Source organism: Emys orbicularis, chromosome 1 (genome assembly GCF_028017835.1).
Source record: "Emys orbicularis isolate rEmyOrb1 chromosome 1, rEmyOrb1.hap1, whole genome shotgun sequence".
NCBI lineage: Eukaryota > Metazoa > Chordata > Testudines > Emydidae > Emys > Emys orbicularis.
In genome coordinates this window covers 102,025,302-102,037,634 of record NC_088683.1, presented here as the reverse complement: position 1 = coordinate 102,037,634, position 12,333 = coordinate 102,025,302, and the positions used below count along the sequence as shown (strand labels likewise).

Sequence of the window (12,333 nt, the reverse complement as noted above, 5' to 3'; positions counted from 1 at the left end):
CCCTCCTGCACCAAAACCCCCACCCAGAGCCCACACCCCAAACCTCCTGCCACACCACAACCCCCTGTCCCATCCCTGGCCACAAACCCCCCAGCTGCACCCCCCCACACACACCTCAATCCCCTGCCCCAGCCCATTCCCACACCCCAAACCCCAAGGGGCCCCACGAAATCTAATAGCCCTGGGCCCACAGGAAAGTTAATCCATCCCTGCTCGCAAGCACCCCCCTGGCTGAGTGCATATGCCTGCACACACACTCTGTGTTTGTGGTGGGTCTTCACTGACTCAGCCCTCCAGCCGAGTTACACACAGTCTGTGTAATAAAAGCAAAGCAAGCCCCTTCCGGGGTACAAGTCCAACAAGGGCCTCTCTCAGTGCCCTCTGTAACATCTCTCTCAAGTTGTCTGGAATAGAACAGTGCCCCAGGGCTCCTTCCCTGGAGGCAATGTCTTCATCCTCTCAGGGCCTTTCTTCAGCTGGGCTACTACAGGTCAGTTCCCCTTCTGAAGTGCCTCAAAGTCCATGCCACTTTCCCAGTGGCTGGTGGGGTGAACCTGGCCCGCCTTCTACTCTGGGTCCCAACCCAGGGACCCTATAAATAGCAGCTGTCTGCCACATCCCTTTAAATAAACTGCATTGCTGCTACAATTCCCTGGGCCACTTCTCCATGGCTCCAGCACATTCTTCACCCTTACATCAAGGCTTTGTCCTGGTGGAGTCCCAGTAGCCAACCCAGAACTAATCCATGTTCCCCTCTGCCCGCACTGCTATGTCCCAGGTCCTGTAGCTTTCTCAGCCAACCAGAGCATCCTCCAAGTCCAGCAAGGAACTGACCTCATTCTGGCCTGCAGCTCTTCTTATACTAGCCTGCTGGGCCCCAATTGGCTGCTTCCCACACAGCCACTCTAGGCAGCTTGGAAGACCTCTCTACTGTCCTTTTCTGGGGTGGGATGTGGTAGGGCTACGAGGCCTGCAGTTGGGGGCCTCAGGGGCCTAGTCCACCCCATCATAGTTTGTTTGTTTGTTGGGGTGTAGGTGGTGGGGAAAGCAGGGTATTTCAAAAAAGTGTTTAAGTGGTTTCCTTGATTTTCCTGGGACTGCTAGGGTTGTAGGAGACAGTATTCACCAGAGGTAAAGCAAGGCAGAATCACACCCAGATTAACTACAGCAGAGGCAATGGCAGAGCCAATTTCTCCTATACACTTCTGGCACCCAGCTTCATTTTGTAAGGCACTGACTTGTTTCTTTTCTTTTCTTTTAGACTTCTAAAAATATGCCCGTCACTTATATCTCTAGGCTCTTGCATACTAGCACACACAGAATTACGAAAATGAGTTGACACATGTCAACTAAACTTACCCAGTCTCAACGCCCGACTCAAACTGAAGGCACAAATATGTCACACCATCACCTTCCCCAGCAAAAGCCAATGTCAACAAATGGGCTTTTCACCAGGCCCCAAAAGTCAACAATCTCAGGCTCTGTCAGACCAACAGTGGAAGCCAGCTTCAAAGTCAAGGGCCTTGTATTGAAAATGCCTTCTCAGGAGCCCTAAGTATTCAAAACTAGGGACTAGGGAGGTGATTTCTCTGGGAGGGAAGACCCAGATTATATAGAGAGCTTTATAGATCAGTATCAGCCCCTTGAATTGCAGCTTGAAGAGAACAGGAAGCTAGTGTTATTTACTGATCATTTGTATCAATTTACTGCTGTTGACACTGCTAAGCAAGAAGGCCATTACACCCTGCACCAGGTATGTCTAAGGTGTGTCTATATTACAAAGTTTAGTCAACTTAAGTTACGCTGGCTTTCAGCTGATGACTTTTGTAAGTCACTTGGGTGGTGCATGCACACTTGGCTGTTTGCATCAGTGCTGCACATCCTCACCGCATGCAGTTGTGTCAATAGAAAATGCGGTGCACCACGGTAGGTACCCAGTGTGTCTTGCACCATAGTCCGGTGCAATGCCTTGTGGGACATTTTCACAGTGCTTTGTGGGATACCAGCAATTCACCCAGGGATTTGTGGGAACTAGGAGTTAAGTTCCCACAATTTCACTTTCTCCATCCCATACTGCTTATTCCATCCCATAATTTTCACACCTTTTAAAAAATCCCCACAGGCCCGCACACCGATTTTCAGTCTCCGCCATCTCTGTGACAGAAACGTGTACCCTGCACAGCTCAGCACAATTCTCATGACCACTGCTAATACAGGATGCACAATTGTCCTGTATTTGCCAAACTTCAGGAACTACTACAACAACCAGCGTTGTGGTGATGCAGATGAGCTGCTCAAGGACGATGAATGGATGATGGACACAGCAAATAAAAATGTCAGGTTGTTGCTGGGATTCATGAAGCAGCTCCACATGGTGGGTAGGTGCTTCTGGGCCTGAGAAATGAGCACTGATTGCATTGTAAAGCAGATATGGGATGACAACCAGAGGTTGCCGAAATTTCCGATATGAAAAACCATATTGCTGGATCTGCGTGCCGAGCTCTCGCCCCAGCCTTCCAGCGCAGGGACACTAGAACAATAGCAGCGCTGACAGTTCAAAAGTGAGAGGCGATGGTGCTCTGGAAGCCTGCAACACCAAATTGCTATTGGTCGGTGGGGAATCAGATCAGAGTTGGAAAACCCAAAGCAGGGGCCATTGTCATCCAAGTATGTAAGGCCATTAAGCATCTCATGCCACACAGAACTGTGACTCTTAATAATGTGTAGGGCAGTGGTTCTCAATCTAGGGCCGCCTCTTGTTCAGGGAAAGCCCCTGGCGGGCCGGGCTGGTTTGTTTACCTGCCGCGTCCGCAGGTTCAGCCGATCGCAGCTCTCAGTGGCCGCGGTTCGCCGCTCCAGGCCAATGGGGGCGGCGGGAAGTGGCAGCCACTACGTCCCTTGGCCCGCGGCCACTGGGAGCTGCGATTGGCCGAACCTGCGGACGCGGCAGGTAAACAAACCAGCTCGGCCCGCCAGGGGCTTTCCCTGAAGAAGCGGCGGCCCACTGGTGTAGGGAATAGTAGATGGATTTGAAGCAATGGTGCTCCTGAACTGCTATGGGACAATAGATAGCAGGCATATCCCTGTTCTGCATCACCCCATTGTGCCAATGAATACATAAACCAAAAGGGGTACTCTTCCATGGTTATGCAAGCACCAGTGGATCATCGGAGGCACTTCACTGATATCAGTGTTGGCTGGTCAGGGAAGGTGCAGCAGGACTTTTCCAAAAGCTACAAGCAGGGACATTCTTCCCTGACTGGTGCATTCACATTAGTGAGGTTGAAATGCCAACAGTGATGCTGGGGGACCAGTCCTACCCCATGCTCACCTGGTTCATGAAGCCGTACACCAGCCACCTTGAGGTAAGATTCAACTGCTAGCTAAGCAGGTGCAGGATGACTGTTGAATGAGTATTTGGTCAACTCAAAGCTCACTGGTGATGTTTAATGGCTAGATTGCCCCTTAGCAAGGCAAACATTCCAAATGGTATTGCTGCATGTTGTGTATTACACAATATGTTGTGAAGTGAAGGGGAAGGCTACTGGCAAGGTGGAGGGGTGAGATGGACCAGCTGTCTGCTGAATTTGAACAGCCAGGCACAATTAGAATTGCCAATCATGGAGCTATGCTGTAGAGAGAGGCCTTAAAAGACCATTTTAACTGTCAGCCACCGTAGCGTTGTGTCATGCTTTTGGGAACTTGTGTTCCTTCACGTGTACAGACCTAAAGTGTGGGTGGTTTAATGATTCCTGTTATGAATTGTGTAATGATTGCTTGGTGCAAACTAATAAATATACTTTGAATTTCAAAAAATAAAACTTTATTGTGCACATATACACAGGAAACAAAGCTAAAGTGTAAATAAACAAGTTAAAAACATTTTAGCATCACTGTGAGGTGACCCATATTTATGACGAACAAGTAAAACAATAAACGTACATGTTTACATATTAAAAACATATTACAATGTTTCATTTATGGTAAAAACAAGTAGTGCACTGTGCTTGCTGGCTGATCCTGTAGTTATCACTGGTCAGTGTAAGTATATGGTTCTCCTCATTCTCCCCTGGCATGGAGGAGCAGGGTAAGGATTCATACCATGCTGCCACCTATTTTGCTGGGGGGTACAGAAAGCAGCAACCAGGGTTTTTCTATGGAATGGAAAGGCTGCTGTGTGCAGGGTCTTTGGGCATTTACCTCAATAATGTTCTGCAACATCGGTGTGCGTTGCCTGAGCAAAGCCATAATGTCCTGATGCAACTCCCGATGCACATCTCTATCCCTTTGCCTCTCCTCCAGCATCCAATCTCTCTCTGCCTGGTCCTTCACCCGGCTCTTGGCCGTTTGGCCCCTCCGATCCCTGTGTTCATAGACAGTCTGCAACCGTAGAGGATTGGAGGATCTCACTAAACATATCCTCGCTGGTTCACTTCTTTCTTCATCAGATCTGAGTCAGATGTTCAGCAGGCAGGGAGGGGACATCTCTCAAGGCCACCATAGCAGAGGCTGCTGTTAAAAACAGATAGATACATGATTAGATTTACACTTGTAAGAGAAAGGGAATGATAAGTCTCAAAACTCCTTTACTTTAGTCCCATAAAGACCGTTCATAAATAATGTGAACATTAGCTTCAAAGTGCCTTGTTTTGGCACCATTCTGCAGCTCAAGACATAGTGAATTTGGATTAGCAGGTGAGAGAGGGGAAACTGTGGCATGAAAGGTTTAGATGCTGGGTGCCCCAGAGTACGAATATAAGAAAAGTGCAGTGAATGTTGCCAATATTTTCACAGGCAGTGGTGATTTTGGCTGATATTTCACTCCTGAGGGTGACAGAGGTACAGAGAATGCTGCTGCGACTGGCGTCCCAAAGCCACCCTGGCCTGTAGCTGAGAGGGTTGCAGAGTATCTCCGTGAAAGTTAATTTGAATCTGTTACAGAGGAAAAAAGGGACATCCCTGTTCAGATTAAACACTGCCTCTACCTCTATCTAAGCACAAGACAGTGGTTTATTGTGGACTGTGTAATTCTGACTGCTGTGCTCATCTGTTGGAATTCATTTCCTAATGTAGTAGTTGATTGAAGTGGCAACTATGTATGCATTCCAAAGCATGAACTTTAATTGGCTACCCCGTGCAAGGAATCAAAAGTTAATGCCTTTGTTCTCTAAATGTGCAGATGGGATGAACGCCATTTGTAAGCAAGGCAGAAGGGAAGAGGGAGGGAAGGCTTTGGTCACTGAAAAGAGAAACAAACATGCTAATAAAGAATAAGGCATCTATACACTAACCTGAGCTCCTTTCCCCTTCATTACTGGGCTCATCCATGCTCGCCTGGCAGGACTGGCTCGATTCCACTAGAGTTTTGAAGAGCTCCTGGCTCACCACATGGTGTGTGTCCCCCACTTCCTCCTCTTCAGGGGTTTCCACTCCCCGTTCTCATGACGTGTCCACAGTCACATTCAGGGTGTTGGTGGGGTTCCCACCAAGTATGGCAAGCAGTTTGTTGTAGAAACGACAGGTTTGCAGGATGGCCCCAGTGCTGTCGCTCTCGCTCACCTTCTGATATGCCTTGAAGTTCCTTGGCTTTCACCCAACATTGATGCTCATCCCTGTCATGCCTCGGGTTTCTGATGCTCTGTGCGATCAGCACATAGACGTCTATATTGCTTTGGTTGGTCCTTAACTGGACTTGCACAACCTCTTCTCCCCATAATATGGGGAGCTCCAGGACATCTGCCTGGTCCAGGCAGGAGCACATCTAGGTGTAGCTCTCTTTGTGCTGAGCCGGCGTGGCCAGACACTCACAAAGGCCGGCTAGTTGGGGTGTGATCGCCAAGGTGGGCAACCAGGAAAAGGCATTTCAAAGACACACAGAGGTTTTTAAAGCGGGAGTAGACTTCCAGTCTCTGTGACCCCTGCCAGTGGAGTTCAAAGTTGTGATCAGAGTGGCCACTATTGCAGGGGAAAGGGACATCATGGAACAGCTGCTGGAGGACTATTAGGGTTGAGCAAGTAATTCAGTGTCTACACTAGCACTACGTTGATGGAAGTAGGTTGATTTTGGCTCTGCATCGTTGGGGGCGGGGGTATTGTGTTGATGTAATGGGGTGCCTGTATTGACAGCAGACAAGCTTAGGTGTAGATGCATGCAAAAAAAAGTTGAAACAAGGCGACTTAGGTCAGCCTACCTTTGCAGTGTAGACTCAGCCTAAACAGGCTTTAAGAGAACAGTAACTCCTCGCTTAATGTTGTATTTATGTTCCTAAAAAATGCGATTTTAAGCGAAACAATGTTAAGTGAATCCAATTTCCCCATAAGAATGAATGTAAATAGAGGGGGTTAGGTTCCAGGGAAATTTTTTTCACCATACATACATAAATATATATACACACACAGAGTATAAGTTTTAAACAAACAATTTAACACTGTACACAGCAATGATGATTGTGAAGCTTGGTTGAGGTGGTGAAGTCAGAGGGTGTAAGAGGGTGGGATATTTCCCAGGGACTGCCTTACTACTAAATGATGAACTAGCACTCGGCTGAGCCCTCAAGGGTTAACACATTGTTGTTAATGTAGCCTCACACTCTACAAGGCAGCACGAATGGAGGGAGGGGAGACAGCATGGCAGAGAGAGACAGAGACACACACCCTGTGTCTGAGAGAGAGATGCGCATTGTCCCTTTCAGTACGCTGACCTCACTCTAAGTACACTGCCTTGTTAAGTAGATCAGCAAGTTGGCTGCTCCCAGGAAGCTCCCTCGCGGGAGCCCTGTCATGTCATCCCCCCCCCATGAAGATGGGGTAAGTGGGGGTGCAGGAGCAGGGGAGAGGGAGACACCCTGACATTAGCCCCCCTCTCTCCACTCCCCGCACAGCAAGCAGGAGGCTCCCGGGAGCAGCTCCAAGGCAGAGGGTAGGAGCAGCACACGGCAGTGGGGGGAGAGACAGCTGAACTGTTGGCAATTGATAGCCTGCTGGGCGGCTGCCACACAGGGAACTTAGGGGAGCAGGGAGCTGATAGGGGGGCTGCCGGTCCACCCTGGTTCCAAGCCCCCACCAGCTAGCTCCAATGAGCTGCTCTTCCTGCAAGCAGTGGACAAAGCAGGCGGCTGCCAAATGACGTTAGAAGGGAGCACTGCACAACTTTAAACGAGCATGTTCTCTAATTGATCAGCAACGTAACAATGAAACAACATTAACCGGGACAACTTTAAGTGAGGAGTTATTGTACCCTCATTTGCAGCTCACTATAACCATTAGGACAGGAAGTCACACAGGCAGAGATAACAGTGAGTAATACGTGCAAACAGTGCACCAAACGCAGATGAAAGGACACACATGGTCTCTGATACTATCTGGGACTTCAGGAATAGTCTAGGATCCAGAGATACCTCTAAATTGAAAACCCTATTGACAGCACCCTCAAGCCCTAGGTGCAGACATCCTTGACAGAGGCTCAAGATGCTTCCACAACCTACCCGGCACTAGAGTCACTGGGTAGTGCTGCATGCTCAGACTTTGTAAAATCTGGCCACTTACTTAGGTGCCTAAATATGGATTTAGGAGCCTAAGTTTAGGCTCCGATTTTTGTAAACCTTTGGCCTTCATGCATTATTTTATCCTTGGTCTTAGTGATGAGACTGACTGTCAGGAAACAGGGACTGTAGAAGAGCCAGGTCTCCGTGCAACCTCATGAGCGCAGTGGGCCTGTAATAGGCTGCCTACTTAGCTACAGGTTTCAGAGTAGCAGCCGTGTTAGTCTGTATCTGCAAAAAGAACAGGAGTACTTGTGGCACCTTAGAGACTAACAAATTTATTTGAGCATAAGCTTTCGTGGGCTACAGCATCCGATGAAGTGGGCTGTAGCCCACGAAAGCTTATGCTCAAATAAATTTGTTAGTCTCTAAGGTGCCACAAGTACTCCTGTTCTTTTTACTTAGCTACACCGTCTGATTGGGTGGAAGAGTCAGCAAACTGGCTCTTAAGCCCAGCAGCAGTTCAGTGGCCACTCAAAACATTCGCCTATAGCTCCCGCTTATTCCCAGCCTTGTTCCCTCATAGTTCCAGTTCTGTTCTTGCCTCGGTTCTGACCCTCGGCTCCAATTCTTGACTTCTGACTCCAGTTCTGATCCTTGGCTCTGGCCTCTGATGCCTGCTCCAACCACTAGGCCTGATGCCTGCTCCAATTTTAGGCCTGACCGTCCAGGTCCTGGCCACTGACACTGACTGTCAAAAAGGGTGCAAATTGTGAAGATTGGTTTTGTAACAAAGGCACCTTTTTAATAGGAAATGGACTGAAAGCACCAGTGCCAAACAGGGTAGTCACAGGATAAGACTTTTCAATCATTACTGACCTCAGCTGAATTTGCAAAATCTATGGTTAAATAATGAGGATGGTTGGTTCCTTGTTACTCTCTTCTCTGTCCACATTTTGTGATACCTGTGCAATTATATAGGAGATTTCCTAGAGTTGCATCAGCAGGGATCCTCTAGAGGAGTGGTTCTCAACCAGGGGTACACATACCCCAGGGGGTACGCAGAGGTCTTCCAGGGGGTACATCCACTCATTTAGCTATTTGCATAGTTTTACAACAGGCTACATAAAAAGCACTAGTGAAGTCAGTACAAACTAAACTTTCATACAGACAATGACTTGTTTATACTGCTCTGTATACTGTACACTGAAATGTAAGTACAATATTTATATTCCAATTGATTTATTTTATAATTATATGGTAAAAATGAGAAAGTGAGCCATTTTTCAATACTAGCGCGCTGTGACACTTTTGTATTTTTATGTCTGATTTTGTAAGCAAGCAGTTTTTAAATTAGGTGAAACTTGGGGGTATGCAAGACAAATCAGCCGCCTGAAAGGGATACAGTCACCTGGAAAGTTTGAGAGCCACTGCTCTAAAGAGGACATTGGAAAGTCTCTCTCCCCACAGCTCCATACACAAATGGTGGGAACTGAAGTCCAGTTTCAATGGCCCTCAGATCCAGAACTGTGCAGGGGAGAATCCCATCCATGAGGCCCGACCCCTTCCCCCCAGCTATATAAGCTTGGGGAAGAGAAGCCAACATAGAGAAGCAGAGACAAGCAGCTGCAGCAGGAACCTGTGAGGGGAGGGATAGCTCAGTGGTTTGAGCATTGGCCTACTAAACCCAGGGTTGTGAATTCAATCCTTGAGGGGGCCATTTAGGGATCTGGGGCAAAAATCTGTCTGGGGATTGGTCCTGCTTTGAGCAGGGGGTTGGACTAGATGACCTCCTGAGGTCCCTTCCAACCCTGATATTCTGTGAACCTATGAACTCTAGAGAGGCCATCATCTGGCTTTTTACAGCTTTTACTCAGGATAGTCTTTCCCCTGTGCTGACTGGCATCTCACATATTTACCTCAGCCTCACTCCACCTGTCTTCCACACTCCCCTTCTTCCCATTACTCTAATCTCCTCCCTTTCGTGGGCCCTCCACCTTTTCTCTCTCTTGTCTCAGTTAATCCCCTTCCAACAAAACCCCACGCCCAAAATTAGAAACAAAACAAAAATAACACCCCCTGGCACCAACATGACATTTGCAAATCACTGTGTTGTTCACTCTGCTCATATGTAATATCCCTTCCCCACAATCCTTGATCTTGTCTATTTAAATTGTAGGCTTTTTGGTGCCTTGTTCTATGTGTGTACAGTGCCTGGCACAATGGGGCATTGATTTTAGCTAGAGTCTCTAGGCGTTACCATAATACAAATAATAGTCATAGAATCACGTAATCCCTTTTATGAATCACTGTCTACATATCCGCTAGAACAGGGTATGCTGATGGTTCGTACAAGTTAAGAAAAATGCCTAAACCAGCCCAGTGACCTAGCAGTATTGATCTGTACTGCCACAAAAGAGATCTAGATTTAACTGCAGCTCTTGTCTCCCATGCAGTCAAGTGACAGAATCTGGGACTGCTGAAGACGCCTTGTAGTTAGGGCAAGGTTGTTATTCAGAAGCAAGTTGGATAGGTTGATAAAGGAGCAATGTTGGCAGGCTCCCAAAGGAGTCCCCAAACAGCTTGCTAAGGCTAGCGGAGCGGTGGCTGCAATGGGAAGGGAAGGGCTCCCATTAGAAAAACTGGAGTCTGACTTTGGCGCGCCATCATTTTTCTGGCCCGGTGCTAACGTAATAAACCTGGATCGTCACCTACCACCCAGGGCTTGCTGCAGAAGTTATAGATGGAGTAAAGGGAGTTGACACTATGGACTCCGCCATACTGCAGGCCAATGATGAGGCTGCGGAAGTCCTCTCCTAGCGCCATGCTGTATGCATGTTGTCGAACCAGAACAAAGTCAGGCTTAAAGGACCTAGAAGACACAATTAGAGTGATTTTTAAAAGAAAATAATCAGCAAGGCTCCTTTCCCTCTTTTGCCTCCATCCTCCCCCGTTTTGCTCTCCTTCAAATAGGCTGAACCTTCTCAGGCTGCAGTATTGTATCAATTATACTACAAAGAAAAACCTAGTGATAAAAAAAAAATCCTACATAACCGCGAGCACAAGGGCTTAGAAACTCTCCAGACAGATTGGCCAGCGTTTCCATTTCAAACAGGCTCACACAGGAACAGCCTGTGATCATAAATTCTCTGGTGGGGTGGGGGAATTCTCCCTAGTAATCCTAATAATTCTCTTTTGAAAATCTTGGCCATATTTGGTGACACTTGTTGCAATGTGCTGCACAGATGAAGGAGGAAAAGATTGTTTGCTAATGATGAGACTGGATACTGAAATGAAGCCCACTGGGTGGGAAGATCATGCACGGATTTCCAAAGATCTCACACATCCAGGCATCCACACACATTTCCTTTTACTCACAGACCACAGTGCATATTGGACACAGACCGCTAGAACATCAACACCTAGGGATCAGACACTGCAACATAATTAACAAATTTTCAGAGTGCCCATCCAGTGATGGGACTTACTGCATGAGCAATCAACTCATTATCCTAGCCAAGACTTGCCATGGGATCCTTATGATTCCAAATGTAGCAACTCTCTAACCAAACTGGAGGCCCTCCAGGGTTAGGCAGTAGGAGATAGCTTAGGTGTCAACCAGATGGAAATAATTCCTTTGCATACTGTATCTTAGGGCCAATTCAAAGCGTTTGGAAACAGCAGTTGGAAAGGCTGCCCAAAACAGAGTTCAGCAGTTTGTACCTTGAACGCACTGGAGGGACTTTTCCACTGACTATGGGGACTATTTTACATTTAAACAAAGTTTGCATCAAGGGCATTGGAAAAACTTCCATATTGCATTAAAGTTCTTAAGAGAAATTAGTTCTGTCCCCAGGACCCATTACGTCACTGACTTTGAACATTTTCCTTGCTATGAGACTATAATTTCAATCCTTAGGATGTATGAACTGGAACTATTTTGGTTTTATAGCCCCAACTTACATTTCCGTCACTCTGGCTGGGAAATCTGAGATGGTGACTCTGGGCCAGATTGTGGCAAAGAGTATTGAGAATAAAACCCAGAGCTGCTTGTGGTTTTAAACTTTGTTTTATTTGTTGGCCTTGGACTTTTGTTATTAATCTAGACATGGCAAGAAGCATGCTTTGCCCTTGTTGTGAGGCAAAAGGCAGAGGTTTTGAAACATCAGACACCCTCCCCTGTAGTATTTCTAACCCACACGGACTCTTTAATGCAGTGGGCATCAAAGGTGGCATGTTTCTCAATCAGTGAAAGGTGCAATAAACATCAGGAGGGCTGTACTATTGAATGTGCAGCTGATGTATGGATCTTCCTACAGTCAATGAAGTGAGGCAAGTGGCAACCCCATGCTGAGAAACAGTGAGAGAATACAAATCTTGGCCGTTTAACTGCTTGACTTCTGCTGACAGTCCATGTAGAAAGCACCCACTGGGCAGCCAAACATCCCCAGAAAAGAAATTAACTCTCTGGATGCCAAACATTCAGGATTCAGTGCCCCCCAGTGGGCTGTTAAACATTCTAGGGTCTAAGCAACCAGATGCTCTAGGTGCATCTTAATTTCCCTCAGGTTCAAGAAGAAAGGTTGGCACAGCAGCACAAAACTATTAAAAACCACCCAACACCCAAACCCTTCCTTGCAACCAGTTTTGGAACTGGTCCTTACTGAGCTGGAATGTATTTTATGCACGCTGTCCTGGTACTAGCTTTTGTGCCCGCACATGAACCTGCTATATTGACATGCACACCTTTCCCCCCACCAGCCAATGGCGAACATTCAAGGGTAAGATCGAGAATCACACTCTAAAAAAAGCTGTTACCAGCTGAAACTCTGGGTTGAAAGACTTCAGCCTG

At 47.2% G+C, this 12,333-nt stretch overlaps 1 protein-coding gene across 5 annotated transcripts in view; it reads right to left on the bottom strand.

The window, feature by feature from the left end:
• The window catches only part of SYN3 (synapsin III), a 242,317-nt gene that overhangs the window by 176,871 nt on the left and 53,113 nt on the right, over positions 1 to 12,333 (bottom strand). For all 5 annotated transcript variants that reach the window (XM_065409146.1, XM_065409137.1, XM_065409172.1 and 2 more), the window contains one exon: positions 10,197 to 10,353. In XM_065409146.1, the coding sequence (XP_065265218.1) occupies positions 10,197 to 10,353 (157 nt within the window). The remainder of the gene's footprint in view (positions 1 to 10,196; positions 10,354 to 12,333) is intronic.